General features: G+C 33.2%; 1 protein-coding gene across 3 annotated transcripts in view; it reads left to right on the top strand.

The window, feature by feature from the left end:
- LOC109063294 (F-BAR and double SH3 domains protein 2-like) overlaps positions 1–15,678 on the top strand; it is an 82,447-nt gene extending 66,769 nt beyond the window's left edge. For all 3 annotated transcript variants that reach the window (XM_042775713.1, XM_042775711.1, XM_042775712.1), the window contains 10 exons: positions 751–867; positions 1,930–2,034; positions 5,485–5,646; positions 7,731–7,865; positions 8,788–8,871; positions 9,942–10,119; positions 10,989–11,209; positions 12,138–12,309; positions 12,399–12,490; positions 13,570–15,678. In XM_042775713.1, the coding sequence (XP_042631647.1) occupies positions 751–867; positions 1,930–2,034; positions 5,485–5,646; positions 7,731–7,865; positions 8,788–8,871; positions 9,942–10,119; positions 10,989–11,209; positions 12,138–12,309; positions 12,399–12,490; positions 13,570–13,653 (1,350 nt within the window). In that variant the 3' untranslated portion in view covers positions 13,654–15,678. The remainder of the gene's footprint in view (positions 1–750; positions 868–1,929; positions 2,035–5,484; positions 5,647–7,730; positions 7,866–8,787; positions 8,872–9,941; positions 10,120–10,988; positions 11,210–12,137; positions 12,310–12,398; positions 12,491–13,569) is intronic.
- Positions 15,679–18,430: the final 2,752 nt, after the last annotated feature.

Raw genomic sequence — 18,430 nt, 5'->3', positions numbered from 1 at the left:
GACATCAGATAGATGCGGCAATATTGAGTGAAGACGCTTGTGTTAAAGCGCTCTGATTGAGTTTGCATTGATCAGTGCTGTCAGAATCAAATATTCACACACGCAAGGATGCAGCGTCTGCAGTACTGTCAGGATATCTCAGGATACTGTCATTTGCATGTTCTGTTCTTATAGAATTGGACAGAATATGAGGACTATTTCTTATTGAAAAATGAATCAGGGATGGGTCGTTTTTAGAAAAATGCTATGAAAAATGTATGTAGATGATGAGACACAATTTAAGATTATTAGGTAAAATCTGATTAAAAACCCATACTTTAAAATCAGTAAAAATGTGAAATATTATTATAAATTGAAATGGCCATTTTCTATTTGAATATATACTAAAATGTAATTTATTTATGTGATGCAAAGCTGAATTTTCAGCATCATTACTCCAGTCTTCAGTGTCACATGATCTTCAGAAATCTTTCTAATATACTGATTTACTGCTCAAGAAACATTTCTGATTATTATCAATGTTGAGAACATTGAAATGTTCAGTATTTTTGTGTAAACTCTGATTTTCAGGATTCTTTCAAGTTCAAAAGAACAGTGTTTATTTGAAATAGAAATTTTGAAACATTTATAAATGTCTTTATCATCACTCTTGATCATTTTAATGCATCCTTGTTGAATAGATCTCAGACCTGTGATTCCAGCAGGTGTGTGTTGCAGTGGTAACCAGTTCTGTGTGTGTGTGTGTTTCAGAGTCGACAGTTGGAATCAGAGACGGGAACCACAGAAGAACACAGTCTCAACAAAGAGGCGAGGAAATGGGCCACACGAGTGGCCCGCGAACACAAAAACATCATCCATTACAAGCGGGTGAGAGGCGCTGGGTGCCATGCAAACATCAGCAACACACACTTAAACACTTAAACATCTTCTGTGAGTGGATGAATCTTGTGAATAATCTTACACATTCTCATGATCATGTTCGTGTCACATGAATCACAAAAAAAAAATGAAAACTCTAAAACTCTAAACTCTGGGCATTTTACATTTGAGTGTGTTCCCAGTTTATTTATTTACTTTTGTAGTTTGTGTTACTCTCAGTGGTGATTGTAGTTAGATTTTATTTACTGTATATACAGTATTTTTATCTACAATAAAACATTGCAGTAAAGTATATTGCAGTGTTATTTGTATTGCTATATTTGATTTTCATGACAATTTGGTGAGATCCAGCTGCTAATTAAGATGCAAATTAATAATTTGAATTACAAATTACTAAGACATAATTTACTGTTTCACAGGGGGTTTAATCCCCCGATCATGTCCAGGTCATATAAATGGTCCACAAAATCCACAAAAAAAATTAATTAATACATTTTCCATGACAATTCAGTAAGTTCCAACCAAAAAAAATGGACATTTTACAGTTGAGGTTATTTATTTGTTTGCTTGTGTGTATTTCGAATTATTCTCATTTGTGATTGTTATTAGGTTTGAATTACTGTATATACAGTATTTTATCTAAAACATATTGCAGTATAATATTATACAATATTATTTGTATTGCAATATTTTATTTAATAATCATAAAATTATTAATTAATAACTTTTTTTAATTTAATTTTGTTTATTTTTTATGACAATTTAGTGAGTAGCGGGCCCAAATTCTGGATATTTTACATTTGTAAATTCTAATTTCTTTCTGTTCCTATTCCTTTCTTTTTAATTCTGAGGTCACATATGACCTCATCGTTTCTGAAAAGGTTTTGTCAGAGTTTTTTTCAGGAATGTGAATCACTGGGTTAAACGTTGTGGGTGTGTCCTGAGCGATTGTTAGATTAGTAGCAGGAAACGTGGTCTGGTGCTGTTTTTTTTCTTTCTCGATGAGCTAATTGAATTGAGCTGATTAACGGTAATTTGTTTTAATGGCAGACTCTAGAGGAATGCGAGACGCTCGGGACTCCGCCCACGGAACAGAGCCGGAATGAGCTGGAATTCCGAATAGAGGAGATCAAGGAGAACATCCGCAAAGCAGAGGTGACGTAATGACGCTCATCATGTTATTCTGAGGAGCGCGAAAGGAGAAGTTTAGCAGGATGTTCACGCTGCTTTCTGCTCTGCAGTAAAAGAGTGGACTGGAGATGAGTTTTAGCTTTTAGTTTGGTCTTTTTCTCGCACAAAGCTGTCAAATCACTTGAGAAGACTTGGAATATACTGCAGAGCTTTCACTCAGTAATTACTAGTAAATTAATTACAACAAAACGGCAAGTAAATTTAATTATACAGAAGTATTATTATCTTTTAAGTACTTCAATAATCCTCAAAAAATCATTAGTCTAGAATAGATTAGCTTTATTTAGAGCTTGATCGTGTCCATCTCTATTTAATTGTACTGCAAACGTGTACATTTGAACAGTATAGTGCGTTTATTATAGTGCCAAGACATTATTACTAAGTACATCTAAAACAAGGCAGATGTACTTAGTAATAATGTCTGTGTTTTTCTGTAATGAATGCATTTCCCTTTCCAAACAGAGGTGCATTTTCTCTCGGTCTCGCTATCGATCTGTTCAGAGACAGGCTGTCAGTCTCTTTGTCTGATCGATGTGTCTTCTCCTCTAAGATGTCCTGCCTGTCTTTACACATGAATCCAGCAGTCGAGGCGCCCTCTGCTGGCCTTGCCTCTGACCTCTGTTATATAGTATATATTAATAGAATAGTCCATCCAAAATTGACAATGGTGTCATCGTTTAATCACCCTCATGTGGCTCCAAGCCCGTATGACTTCATTATTCTTGAAGAATAAATCGTGTGGATATTTTGACTCTTCCACGCACTGACAGCATACAATGACTAAGAGATAAATGAATCATACAAATAAGTTTTGGGAGATCATATAGTTTTGTTTACATTTTTTACGTTTTTTGTTATATAGATCATTTTTTACGTTTTTTGTTTAATATCAATATATATATATATTTTTTTTTTCAGTTTTATTTTCAAAAATGAAAACAATTTCAATAGTTGACAACTGACAACTAGTTATTCTGTTGAATTTATTTAGTTTTCATTTTAATTAAATTTTTATTAATATTGTTGCTGTTTCTTTTGTCATTTTTATTAGTTTTAATTTAGCTCTATTTTATTTTTATTTCAGTTTTAGTTTTGGTAATTTTAGGAATTAAACTTATTTCTATCTACCTATCTTTCTTTGAAATTAGTTTATTTTATTTTCAGTTGTCATTTTAATTTTTTTTATTAGTTTTTTTAGTATTTATTTTTATTTCAGTTTTAGTAATTTACTACTTCAACGTAAAAATGTATTATAACATTCATTTATTTTATTTCAATTATTTATAGTTTATAGTATATAGTAAATAATTATTTATAGTATAGTTTCTGCTCTTTTTCAGTTAACAAATAAAAAATGTAATAGTTTGTTAATATTCATGCAATCACCAAGATGTCAAACTCAAAAACAGACTCAAAATCATAAAAGTGTGCTATAAGTCTTCATAAATCATACAATAGCTTGAAATCAAATGTTCTAGTCCGTCAAAATGATGCTCTCCAGCATTGCTCTCATTCTCTTTTTTTTTTTTTTTTTTTTTTTTTTTTTAATTAATAATGTTTCTTACAAACTCTCGTGGAGACAACAGCATAAGAAAAAAAAAGGCAAGGCATTGCTCTCATTCTCAAGCACGCATGCATTCAAACTGGCCATTTTATCTGGTTTGTCATCATTGACGCCACACAAATTGGTTCTTGCATGTCTCGTAACTGATAAAATCCCACCAAATCTGAATATGCATAAGTGCAAATTCCTCATTAGAAAGTCATATGGGTTAGGAACAATATGAGAGTGAGCAAATGATGACAGAGTTCACATTTTTAGATGAGACCAATTCATGACAATAAGCATGAGTATTTAATAGACTAAAACACCATCTTTGCTTTGCCTCTTGAACTCAGAATGCTAGAAGCCAAATTATAGTTCTTACAGACCGTTAAATATTTAATAACCCCATTAAGAACTAATGGACAGACAGCAACAGCACAACAAACAGAATAAGGAATGAAACATAAAGTTGCGTTTGGAAATGTTAAGCTGTTTTCGTAACCAGGCAGTGTGCCAGAGGAATCTGTGTTTACTCATCAACAAATATTAAAAGTATAATTGCGCTTTAATTATTTCCTTTGAAATTTCTGGTCCCCTCAGAATTCCAGTACACAGAAATGAACGACTGAGGGAGCCGTGCGTAATATTTCCACACTGAACCCGCTTTTCAAAGCTGTTTGTTGTCTAAATTGAAACTGATGAGTCTTCAGAAAGTTAATCTGCATCGTTGCTGATAATGAGAAGTGCTGAAGCTGGTGGACAGCTGTAGGATCCTCAGAGATCAGACGCTTCACCTGTCTAATGAGCACAACTACCCCAGACATTACTGAGCATCAGGGACGGGACGGGACTCTCGCACTCCCAGCAGCTTCAGCTTGTTTGTTTTCCTCTGTCTGACTTCAGCTTGTCTTTTAAAATGCTGCCTTTTTGCTTTCAGAGGCTACTTTCATACAGCAGGAGAATATACAGTATGACTTTATATAAACTTAATTGCATGCAAAAAGTGACTGCAAAATTGCATTTTAAAAGAGAGTTTGGTAAACCTGGACTTTTATTTTATTAACTTATTTGATTCAGTTTATTACCAAGGCATAATTAATTTTTTTAATTATTATTATATTTTTTTTTTTTTTTGCTTGAAAACTGCAGTATATGTAAGCTTGTTGTATAAGCCAAACAATCTATCTTTTTTAAAATGAGCTTTTTTATTTTTAGTTTTAATTGTAATTTTACTTTTTTTGTCATTTTTATTAGTTTTTATTCGTTATTATTATTATTATTTTCAGTTTTAATAATTTAGGTATTTCAACTTAATTCAATCAATCAATTTCAATATTATTTTTTGCTTGAAAACTACAGTATTTGTTAGCTTTTTGTATAAAAAGAACAATCTATCTTTTTTTTAATTAGCTTTTTTGTTTTTGTTTTTCATTGTAATTTTACTTGTACTAATTTTGTGTTTTTGTCATTTTTATTAGTTTTCTTATATTTCTGTTTAGCTTTTGTTTCTTTTTTAAAGAGTTTTAATTTTTTGTCATTTTTAGTACTTCAACTTATTTGTTTCATTTAATTGCCAAAACAATATTTTAATTTTCATTCTTCATGGTTTACATGTAATATTTTTTTATTTTATTTCAGCTCTTTTTCAATTACCAAAAACTTTAATCATTTTAATTTCAGTTGTTTTGCTAGAGTACACGTAAAGCTGTTGTTTATTTTTATTTTTATTTAGCTTTAATTGTAATATTAGTTTGTTTTCTTCATTTTTTTTATATTTTTAACTTTAATTTATTTTTATTTCAGTTTTAGCATTATAGTACTTAAAGGTATTTATTTCTTAAAATGAAATGTTCCTCTGTCTTTTTCAGACGATAAAGCTGAAAGCAGAAGCGCGTCTGGACCTCCTGCGGCAGGTGGGTGTTTCTGTGGACACGTGGCTGAAGAGCGCCATGAACCAGGTGATGGAAGAGCTGGAGAACGAGCGCTGGGCGTCGCTGCCCGCCCTCACCACCCACGACCTCTCTCTCTCAGTGAGCACCCTCTTTATTCAAAAGCAAAGATTTTCCCACCTGCATTGATCAGTTTCCAGTTGAAAGTTAAGAGTCGATCTGGGGCCGTTGCATAAACTGCTTAAACTAGTCTTAAAAGTTAGTCATCTAATTTTATTCTGAAAGACTGGTCATAACTATTTATGATTTATTAAAATCAGTTACATAAAAACAGAGATTGGTGTAATTTGAATCAGAAAAATAAGACTGGTTACCACTTGATTAACTGCTAGTTACATGTGCTGCAAGTTGACTAATCGGAGGTCAGATTGGAGTATAAATTTATGTGCACCGTAGTACTCGAGTAAAGTATGAGTAAAGTGCAGTAATGTGGTTAAGCACAAGTGTGAAGCGCTGCGAGGCTAAAACATCCACATAGTGTAAAGCAGGAGTGTAGCGTAGTGCATCAAGGTCATTGTAAAGATCGAGTGATTTTAGGTAAGACAGCAGAAATCTAAATAATGTAGCGGAGTTTATCCCACAGCGTAGACAGATTGACCTCCGTCTGTGGTTTAATATTCAGCTCACAGCACCCTGCAGCACACGGACAGAGAGACATAAGAAAGATAAAGACAAGAAGAGACAGCAGCAACTGATGTGAGTTTGGTAAACCTGGATTAAACTCAACCACGCTTTTGCTGATCTCTGTCCCTCGGTTTATTTTCAGACGAGGATATTTTAGGATGAGAGAATGAGAGGAGATGAGAAAAGCATATATGAAATGAAAAGAGAAAGTTATTGGAGCTAGTTTACACACATCTGTGCAGAGATGAGGCTTCAAGCCTGTAAAGCCTGACATATGCAATAACAGTTCAAAAAAAAAACTTTATATATATATATATATATATATATATATATATATATATATATATATATATATATATATGCATATGCTCTTTGTTGAGTATCATCAGGCTTTTATGGCTTATATAGTGTGATCTAGTGAGAATATGAAGTTTTATTCAAAACCAGGCCAAAACTGAACAAAAATGTGCAATTTTGTACAGGTGCATATTTTTATTTGGCCAAAAAGTGATGACTTTCTGATAGTTTGTAATGTAAATCAAAGAGATTTTATAACAATAACAGACTCCTTACATTAAATGCATATAAATATCAGCTGCCACTCATAAGTATTCCCAGAGTTTAATCAGCGACATAATATAGAAAGAAATATCCTGCATAAATATGTGCAAATATATAGTGACCTACAGATGCATATCTTTATTTGGCCAATCATCAGGATTTTATGGCTCATTTGTGATACTAGTTGAATATATTTTAATCAGAGGCCAAAACTGAACAAAAATGTGCAATTTGTACAGATGCATTTTTTATTTGGCCAAAAAGTGATGACTTTCTGACAGTTAAAATCAGAGATTTTTATAAACAATATAACAGACTCCTTACATTAAATGCATATAAATATCAGCTGCCACTCTAAGTATCTCCCAGTAATATTTTTATTTAAAACTCTTAATCAGACGACCTTGTGTGTGTTGATAATACAGAGGCCTTAAGAAATTCCTGTATCAAATATGATGCAGTAGATAACAGTGACCTCACAGTCTAATCTTTATTACCTCATCACAAGCAATTTAATGTCAGCAGTGGGTGTGGCCTTTAGATCAGTCTCCGCCCACCACATCACAGGTTACAGATTACAGTGACCTCACTTGACCTTCACTGACTGACTCGGGATCAGTTTTCATCCGTTACTGTAACCAGTTGAATCCGGTTCTGTGAGATGCACATTGAGCACCTGTGAAGGTATGGGTGTCCAATGCCTGTGTCCTTTGTTGATGATTTTATTCTTCGTTTTGCCACGTTTTATCTCCTGGGAAAAAAAAGGTCACCTGATCCTCTCTAGTCCAATGAGATTATCCCATCAGAGTGGGCGGTTATTGAGTAGAGTGCACACCTATGGAACGCTGGTCTGTTGGTCTGTCCGTTGTATGTTCGCTCACAAAGAAAGCCCTCTGCCAGACTTTTGAAAGCTTACTGACTGATACTGAAGCAACTAGTGCTGTGTCAGTGTAGTGACACTCATTGTGGTGTTTCTGTAGACCACGGTGGATTTGGACAGAGAGGAAGGAGAAGAATTAGAAGAGAACATGGAGACGTACGACGACAGCAGCTCGAGTCCGTCAGGAACCCTGAGGAACTACCCGCTCACCTGCAAGGTGCTCTACTCATACAAGGTAAAACAGACCCACTCACACACTCCACTCGGGCTGAGGAGCGACCCGAAAAGTGCGGCACGACCAGTGCTGTTGGTTGTTAACTTAAACTAAAACTAGTACAAATCTTTTTTTTGTTGTTGTTGTTTTTAGAAATAAAGTTGGAATAAAATATAAATATTAGATGAAAAACTTTTACTTGTATAAAAAACTTTTTTAATTTTAATAAATATTTATCAAATGTTTAATAAATATTTATCATTTATTAATATAATTTTATTTATTATAAATAAAAATAAAAAAGTTTTTATTTTTATTTAGAATAAATTATACATAAAATTATATTAATAAGCTTTAAATGTTTATAATGTATTAAATTTTATTTAACATTTATTACAAATAAAAATGGGGTTTAAATAGATGTATATATTTTATTTATGCACATAAAATTACATTAATATATTACAAATATTTAAATAAATAATAGCACCTGTTTAAAAAAATTACAGTGTTGTTCTCATTTTTTTAAATAAAAGTATTCTTTAAATTAATAAATGTAAATTTCTATAATTCAGTTATAGCATAACATAACATGATGTCCTAACTGATCTGCTGCGATGCAGATGTTGGTCAATAATTGGTCGTCATAGTGGACTTCAATTTATCACTTGCGCAGTTATTGTATTTTAATGTAGCCGGTTGTTATTGGCTTCAGGTTGTCAGTTTTGTGTGCTTCATATTTTTAACCATTATTCTGCAGCCGAACAAAATAAATATTTCAAGATTGTAATGATTGTCTACTAAACTATGTTGAAGTCAGGTTGTTACACCCCTGCATTTTACTGCATCTGCGTCTGGGAAGCAGCTGATTTCTGGAAAACTGTTAACCTGCACATTTGACTTGCATTGCACAACAGTCTGTTAACCTCTCTCTTTCTCTCAGGCCTCTCAGCCTGACGAACTAACGATCGATGAGCATCAGATGTTGGAGGTTATAGAAGACGGAGACATGGAGGACTGGGTGAAGGTAAACCAATCAAACCTGGGCTTATTTCAGCAGTTCAACACAACCTGCTGAAGTTTCTTTCAATCAGACTGCAGTTCAGTAAGAGGTACAGAAGAAAAGGATTTTTGTGTCTTGCATCTCAAGATGAGATTTACACAGAATTCCAATTCAATTCTGGTTATTACCGAACGTTTTGAATTATACTTTTTTTGGACAACTTTCTGCTGAATTTTTAATGGTTGCAGATTCCATGTGAGCCTGTTTATGAGTTTGATTAGTCATTTTTTAGATTAGTTTATTATTATTTTATGAATAATTATTATTCTTTTAGTTCTGTTTAAAGTCACAGTGAGATGAAAGTAGCTGCATCTTTTTGTTGGTGTTGTGACTTGTATCACAGTGTAACAGATCATAGACTGAGAAAAAACATAGGACGGGATCTTGGTTCTATGTGACGTTGCAGATTGGATTTTGAGATGTGAGCTTGCAGTCGATTGTGGAGAGCCGGGTTTAAGTCCAGCATACATCGCCAGAGAGAAGACTGGCGCCTTCACTGGAAGATCCAAGACATTTTTTACAAAATTACAAGGTCAAAAAAAAAGTATGCATGGATGAACTGTTCACAATACGATCTGTAACATTCGTTTTAAAAAAATATGTAGAATTAATTTTAATTTCATGCATACTTTAACACATTTTACCAGTCATTTCAGAGATCTCTTACTTTGCAGAAAAGGATATTAAAGTCTGTAGATTCCATTTGAATTCCGGTGTTGTTCCGAAAGTTCCATTCGCAAACTTTTTGAATTCCGGTCGTTTGAATTCTGTGGAACTTTCTACAGAGTCTGTGCAGATTCCATGTGGGTCTTTGTCCTTGCATGTTTGGTTATTAAATATTTTGGTGATTATTATCAATTGGCTATTATTATTTTTAATCATTTGATTGTAATGTTCTTAGCACTGTTTAACCCATTTATCATGTTTAGATCAGTTGCTGAGTTTTTCTCCCAAAATCAATGAAAAAAATGGGATTCAAGTCTGCAGATTGTGTGTGGGTGACTGCTGCTAAATGTTGTCCTGGTTGGTTCCAGGCGCGGAATAAGTCCGGTCATGTGGGCTACGTCCCTGAGAAGTACCTGCAGTTCCCCACGTCCAACAGCGTCCTGAGCATGCTCCAGTCCCTCGCTGCTCTGGACGCACGCTCACACTCCTCCAGCAACTCCACTGAGCCTGAGCTGGCATCAGGCAGCTTCAACGGAGACAGCAGCAGTGAGTCACACACACACACACACACACACAGATGCAGATGGTTTGTGTGAGTCATGACGTCTAAATGTTCATTCTGACCTTTATTCGTGAAAATGTGTCATGGAACTACTGTTTTGTTTTGTTTTGCAAACATGGAGAACTTTGAAATATCAGGGAATCAGCCTAGAAATAAATAAGGTCTAAAAAAAATTAAAAAAAAAAAAAAAATTACAAGGTAATTTTTTTTAAATATCAGGGAATCAGCCTAGAAATAAATAAGGTCTAAAACAATAATTCAACATATCTGAAATAAAGCATTTTATTTAGCCTGCATGTATTACCAAAAGTAACAGCAAAGGCATTTGTAATGTTACAAAAGATTTACATTTCAAACAAATGCTGTTCTTTAAGTTTCTATTCATCAAAGAATCTTGAAGAAAAAAAATGCATCACTGTTGCCACACAAAAATATGAAGCAGCACAACTGTTTTCAACATTGATAATAATCAGAAATGTTTCTTTAGAATGATTTCTGAAGGATCATGTGACTTGAGGAGTGATGCTGAAAATTCAGCTTTGATCACAGAAATAAATGACATTTCAAAATATTTTTTAAATAGTAAATTGTAATAATGTTTAGCTTTCTGGTCAAATACATGTAGCCTTGCTGAGCATAAGAGACTTATTTTAATTAAATCTTACAGACCCCAAACTTTTGGCTGACAAAAACTCCATAAAACACTTTTGAAAGTTGCAAGCTGTGAAAAAGACTTGATCTCAGACCTTGAAACAGTGCGTGCCATTGTAAAGACTGCATTATAATCCAGTATTCCGTCTAACCTGACTGAGCTGTATTAATAACCTCATCTTTTCCTCTCCGTCTCTCCCAGTGAGTTTTGTCAAGGCCATGTACGACTACGAGGGTCAGACGGATGACGAGCTGTCGTTCCCTGAGGGAGCCATCATCCGCATCCTCAACAAGGACAACCAGGAGGACGACGGCTTCTGGGAGGGCGAGTTTAACGGTCGAGTGGGCGTCTTTCCGTCCGTGCTGGTGGAGGACCTGACCGCCGCAGAGAACGGAGACTCTCACTGGGGAACAGACACACAGGTGAGACGGGTCTCTGCGTTATGGCCACACTTACTGTGAGTGGGTTTGATGTCTGAGGCCTGGCAGCTTCCTTCCTGTAATCAACTTTATCCGGCCACATCGAAAAAAGCCTTTCTCTTTATCTTGATGGAGCTAATCATGTAAATACAGTCATAATAAAACTGTACTTTAATCACGCGATTCTCTAAAATACTAATTCTGGTTTTTCGTATAATGATGCTAAATTATGTTGCTTGTTATGCCTAAAATAATAATAAAGTTCTATGACAATTAAATGCCTCATTATGATTAAGTTTTCAATTTAAAAAAAAATGTTTTTGGAAAGAAGGCTTTTATTCTCAACAAGGCTGCATTTATTTGATTAAAAATGCAATAAAAACCATAATATTGTTAAATATTATTATTTAAAATGTTATATAATTATACAATTTGAAATAACTGTTTTCTATGTGAATCTATGTTAAAATGTGATTTATTTCTGTGATGCGCAGCTGTATTTTCAGCATCATTACTCCAGTCTTCAGTGTCACATGATCTTCAGAAATCATTCTAATCTGCTGATTTGCTGCTCAAGAAAGATTATTAATGTTGAAAACAGTTGGGCTGCTTCATTTTATTTATTTTTTTATTTTTTTGGATACCATTATACATTATTTATTCCTCAGGATTATTTGACGAATAGAAAGTTGAAAAGAACAGCATTTATTTGATATAGAACTATTTTTAACATTTTATATGTCTTTACTGTCACATTTGATCAATTTAATGCGTTCTTGCTAAATAAAAGTATTAATTTCTTTTACTGACCCCAAACTTTTAGACACTAGTGTTTGTTAACATTGTCTGTCATAAGGAGGATCAGAAGGTTTACCTGGGGCTTGGTAAGGAGACGCTAGCTTAGCAAGCTAACATGTGTTGTCATCTCCAGGTGTCCCCGTGCCAAAGGCTTCATTCATCACTTCCTCCTCTGCCGCTGTACGACCAGCCGCCCTGCAGTCCGTACACGAGTCCAGAGACCAGCAGCGCCGCCTCGCTGCCCCGCTCACCGTCTGTCAACGGAGAACACAAACTGCCCGTCCCGCAGAAAGCCACCGTTCATAGTGAGACACTGTCATGAATCCTGCTGTGTTACTCTGTCCAACAATCCCTTCTTTCTTTATAAAAATATACCCAGATTTGGTTGGTTTAGATCACAATTCCAGCTTAAGTCCAGAGAGCCCAGGCTTCTCCCAGCTGCTGAGACTCGCTCCGGACGGATCCGGCCCTGGAAAACTCAGACCTGTATGTGAACACTACAGCGCTCAGATGTGTTTATTTTATACTGGTTTTGTGAGCTTCCTGCATTTAAAGTTATGTGTAAGATCTTGCTGCTTCTAGTGTTATTTTAGTTAAACTGAGATAACTAGTATAGTTTTTATTATAGTATATTTATAATAGTTTTTATTAATTAAAAAAAAAAAAATTATATATATATTTTCAGTTTTTTATTTTTATTGTAGTAAAAGTTTAAATTTTTTGTGTGTGTGTGTGTGTTTTTCTCAATTTTATTCATTTTTTGTTTTTATAAATATATCTTCTATATATATTTTTAGCCATTTTATTTCAGTTATTTTAGGAAATCAAGTTAAACTAAATGAAAAGGAGAAAGCTGAAATAAAATTAGTTTGGTTAAAATATATATATATATATATTAGTAACAAAAAGTGGTTTTAGTTAACTATAATAACCCTTGCAGTTTCTTACATTTAAAGAAATATTTACAAACAAAACAAAAATACAGATTGCTAAGTGTTTTTTTTTTTTGTCTGAATCACTTTGATTTCAGATGTTGCTCACTAGTCCAGATAAATATATATTTTATAACTTATTTCTATAACTTTATATACAGTAACTTCCATTAATATATATTTATATATTTTTAACATTTTATACATAGAGATTTTTATCTTTGTGAATCTCATGAATCCTGTCAGTAACACATATAGACCAGATTTTATCCTCGAAAAAATAACAAATTATATTTTTCATAAAGAAAATGAAGTCTATTTTAGACTTATTTATTAAGATTTATAATGATGTTATTTTTTTTAACAATCAAGCACATTTTCCCAGCTTAATTCTCTTTTTTAAATAAAATAACAATAAAAATAGTTAATAAAAAATAAAAAATAAATGTATTTAAATAGTTTATAATATATTTATTATTATATATTTACTATTTATTATGATATATTTTTATTGTGTAAATATGGTTTTATAAATGTTATATAAATATAATATTTTTTATTCTTTATTTTTAGGGGACCTACACATTTTCACTTAATTTCTCTATTAAACGGTGTTATTTTGTGTGTCTGTAGGTTCGGGCGGCACCTCCTCCTCCAAAGCAGCACGCTCGCAAACAGGTGGAGAAAACCGAAGAGGTGGAGATCACGCTGGTGTAGAGCGCCGCCCTAGTGGATTGAGAACAAACCCCATCTGACCTCTAACCCCTCCCACTCCTCACGGAAGGGGCGGGGCATGCATTAACCTGCCCTATGAGCATCCTTAGATCCCCGAGGGGGCGGAGAACAGCATCTCAAAGGCATCCCTTTTTCATAAAATACAAACACCTCTTCTGGCGTCACACACTGTTTGGTGCCTTAAACTGCTTTCATGCCAAACTCTAATCCTTGTATTCGTAATGACTTTATCGTGTAACAGGAACTTTGTTAATTCACTCAATGGCAGTTCAGTTTTGCAAAATCATGGTTGATGTGTAAGTGTGCATCTAAAAACACAGAAAGGAATCGAATACAAGGGTTTAGCAAGAGTTTAAAAGAGGCTACACTTGCACATCCATCTCTTCAGTGGCTTTTGAAGAGCCAAACATGCAATACTAGGAATTCTGGGATGTGAAAAAGGGGGTCAGCCACGAATAGTCCTACCATTTACGTATTTCATATGTAATAGCACAGTACATTACTGTCCTCATAGGAATGTTATATTCACGTTAAACATTACAGGTCATAACGGAGAAAGGGAACTGTATATAAAAGGCTACAAGGACAAAAAGCGGTAGTGGAAAAAGAGGAGAACGAGGGTTAAAAAGAGAGGAAGGCTGGTTACTTCGCTTTTTTTTTTTTTTTTCATCGGTTTAGCTTCTTTCTGTCTTGTGTTCATCTGAGAAAAAAAAGTACTAACTACATAGCTATATCCTTTTCCTCAACTTTTCATTATGAAGACCAGTGTTTGTATGTATTACTAATATTTAGTCCTCAGAAAGGCGTGTGAGAGCGATCTAAAGATGTGTCTGCGTCTGTTTGGGCGGAACGTAATCATGGAAATATGCTGATCAATATACAAGTATCAGCTAAAGTGCTTTTCCGGCCTAATGCATTTCTCACTGTCATGTGATGGGAAGGATTCCCTCCAACAAGCACAGAAAAGGTGGATCATCATGGGGATTTTTCATTTTAATTATTGCCAATGAATTCAAACCTATTATTGTGTCCTAAGTGCATTTCCTCCCTACAAGGGGCAGCTATAAGTTTATCTTTTTTGCAGTTGAAGACACTTCATCTTTAATAAGCAATGCCTGTTATTTAGATTTCATTAATTTCCACAGTATTTTCATGCATATCTTGATCTTTTTCCGAAGTTTCTGTGTTTTGACCCCTCAATTTGCTCTGTTTTTTTTTTTTTTTTTTTTTTAAATGTCCGTGTATCCCAGCTGCCTCTTTTGGATGATGAAGCTGCCCAGCGTCGTGTTATTGATCTCGTTAGAGAGTGACTGATTGTAGTTTTCCCATAACGTTTGAAAGAGAACGGAGTTATTATGCTGATTCCATAATATAGATAGTGGAAAGAATAAAAAAAAATCCATTTTGTGAAATGGTAGCATAGTTCTGTTAAGCAGGAACAGGGTCATCACCAAACGAACGTGTGCGAGACGTGGGAGGAAAAAAAAAAAAACTTTTTTTTTTAATCCGAGTGGAAGATGTTTTGAGTATCTTCGCTTTGTTTCTATATTCCTCTGTCACAACCTATTTTCTTGTTGATCTCATTGAGATCTTTTGAATGTTATCAAACTTGTTTTGAAGTTTATGGTTAGAGGTTAAAGCCCATTGTGTCAAAAACTGTTCTCGTCTACGAAACGAATGCAAATTTTGATATTTTCATTTGCATTTTTTAAATTGCGCTCCCAGTTTTCTCGGCCAGTTTCAACTCTCTGGAGCTTCTTCAATAGCATTAGCTGCATATTCTAGTTGTTTTTATTTCTGATTTTATTTACATTTATTAAAATTTGAAGGTGATTCCGAGCTGCTAGACAAAAAATAAAAATAAAAAACATGGAATAACAACAATTGACTGTTGCTGCAGTGACAATATCAGAGAACAGGTGAAAAATATTCTTTCTGCATATTATTAGCTGTAAAATTATTTGTATTTATTGTGTACAAATGTTAAATAAAAAATTGGGGAAAGTGCTTCTGTTTGTTTCTGTTTTCTGACGTAGCCAGATGTAAATGCATAAATTGCAACTTCAAATATTTAATTTCTTTTATTTTATAAGTTGTATTTAATGTTTAGTGTTTATTTTCATAGAAAATGTATATTTTTAATTTTATTCAGCCCCTATATTGTAGAAAAAACAGCTGCAAACAAATGCAAACCTATTCCATAGGAAATAGTAAAAACAAAATACAGCTTATATTATTTTTTCTAAGTGGACAAACATTTGAAGACAAAGACATTTGAACATCTAAAGGTTAAATACTTCCTTTCACAACAAAAAATCTTATGACTATGAAATATTAATTTTATTAAAATTACATTTTTTTATTTAATTTAAAATTTAAATGTTAAATGCTTAATTTAAATGACTTCTAAATTCATTCAAATTTCGTACTACTTCCTGTAGGAAGTGTCTAGAATGTTTCAAAATTCTTTTTACATCTAGAGTGTGTTTTTGCTGGATGATGTCAGACTGTTTTATCAGTTTTCTAAAGAGTGGGACGGTTCTCCCAGAGTTCAGTGTAAATGAGATACAAGGCAAAACATGCGGTTGTCCTCCTCGCCTTCATCTTTTCTCCGTCCACAGGGTAATGCGTAGATTTTTCACATATTTCCACAAGAACAAAATGTTTCAGCATGCTCATTTTATGTTGCCACATGGAATGAACAAGAAACTTTGACTCTGAAGGAAATGAAAGGGCTTGTGCTAAAGTTTATTTGTGCTCCAACCCAGAAGGTATCACAGTTGGTTTTAGTTTAAATGTTTATACCCCTACAGATAAATCTGAACTTGAATAAATCAGTGTTTTAGTGGCTACAGGAATTTGTCTTCTTTCTTTGTTTCTTTTGTTTTGTTTTGCTTTTTCAAGGAATAAAAGCTTACATTTCTAACTTTACCAAAGTATAACTACCCATAATGTAACTGAGAACTTTACTTCTATATCTAACAATGAAGTACAGCACATCTGTAATGAATGAAATGTTGCATTTGGTTTTATTTGTGAAATGTTTTGTCTTTATGAATGTTCCCAAAATGCATTAGTAAGGCAGGGAGTTTTCCCCAGACTGAGAGAATACTGCAGATGCACATATGGAGCTGAGTTCAGAGTGAGCAAACATCCATCATTCTTCTTTCATCATCTTCTGTCAGTACGTAAAGCATTCGATCAATCTAATTCTGAAGAACATTATAGTTGTGTTGCTTCCAGCTGACAATAACAAATGTTTTTTTCCCCACAAGCAATTGCATTTTAATCTATAAACATGAATAAATAATGGTTATTTCTTTCATTGGAACATTGAGCATGCAACAGGCCCTCCTTCCGTCTCATTATCTAAACATCATGCATTTTTAATTGTGCAAATGATAAAAACACTGACTGGGTTAGTATTGATCTTTTCTTTTTAACACTATTTCTGTACTGCTTTCTGAAAGCATGTCAGTAGACAGTTTATGATGTATAAAACACTCATTGTTTTGGCTAGTAGTTTGGGATAGGCCACAAACACAAAGTCTTATTAGAACCATTTACATCGACACTTTACAAGAACTAACAATAAAAATAAGCAAAAATCTTACATTTATAACTGTCTATTGATCCAACCTGTCTGCAGATACTGGAGGACTGCAGGAGAAATTTTTCTTTGTGGTACATTTATTTCAGTACAGCATGATTTAGACTTATGTACATTCAATTTTATTTTAGACAATTGCTCTAAAGATGGTTTAAAATGTTTTACCAGATGAATCAGGGTTTCACCAGACTCTTCCTTGTGCCAACTGGAGATCTTTAGACTATCATTACATGGAGGTTATGCCATCCTTTCAATATCTGAATCCACTATATCCATATTTATCATAATTAAAAAAAAAAATATGTTAATTTGTCTCGTATACCTTAGAACTCAAAAAGATGAAGAAAGCTGTGTGAAAATGTAAGCCGTACATTTCTTTAAAACTATAGCTCACGGAGTATCACAATATAATATTTACTGTATTTTTATATATATATATATATATATATATATATATATATATATATATATATATATATATTATATATTATTATTATTATTATTATTATTATTATCCATTTACTGTTTCGTGTTTTTATTTATTTATTTTTTGTATTGTTGACTTGCATATCCAAAAAGCATGATTTTGCTCACTTTGTATTCTATAAAATGAGTTTGTTTTGTATTAAAGCTAGAAAAAATTGCTATATATAAATAAATATAAATATATATGTGTGTGTGTGTGTGTGTTTGTGTGTGTGTGTGTGTCAGTCTTTTCTTTTCTCATAATGTGTAAGCCCTTACAAAAATTAACCATGGTTTTACCAAAAAACAAAAACAAAAAAACACACACATTAACCATGGTTTTTCTATACTTACCATAGTTTAACCGTGGTATTTGTAGTAAAACTGTGGTTATACAAATGGTTATCAATATCCAAAAAACAAAAACAAAAGAAAACAAAACAAAACATGGTTACTACACTTTTACTACAATAAAACCATGGTTCATTTTAATGGTTGAATTTTCAAAAGAAAAAAAGAATTCTAAAGAATTCCTGTTTGTTTACATTCTCAAATTTGTGTGTTTTACTGTACAGATAAATAATAAAGAGAATCATAATTCATCACAGGCTATTGATCTTACCTTAACTAACTTAACTTTATTCAAACACACATCTATTTATCCTATTAAAACATTTGTTTAAG

This window comes from Cyprinus carpio, chromosome A18, assembly GCF_018340385.1.
Source record: "Cyprinus carpio isolate SPL01 chromosome A18, ASM1834038v1, whole genome shotgun sequence".
Classification (NCBI taxonomy): domain Eukaryota; kingdom Metazoa; phylum Chordata; class Actinopteri; order Cypriniformes; family Cyprinidae; genus Cyprinus; species Cyprinus carpio.
This window is presented reverse-complemented; position numbering and strand designations above follow the sequence as displayed.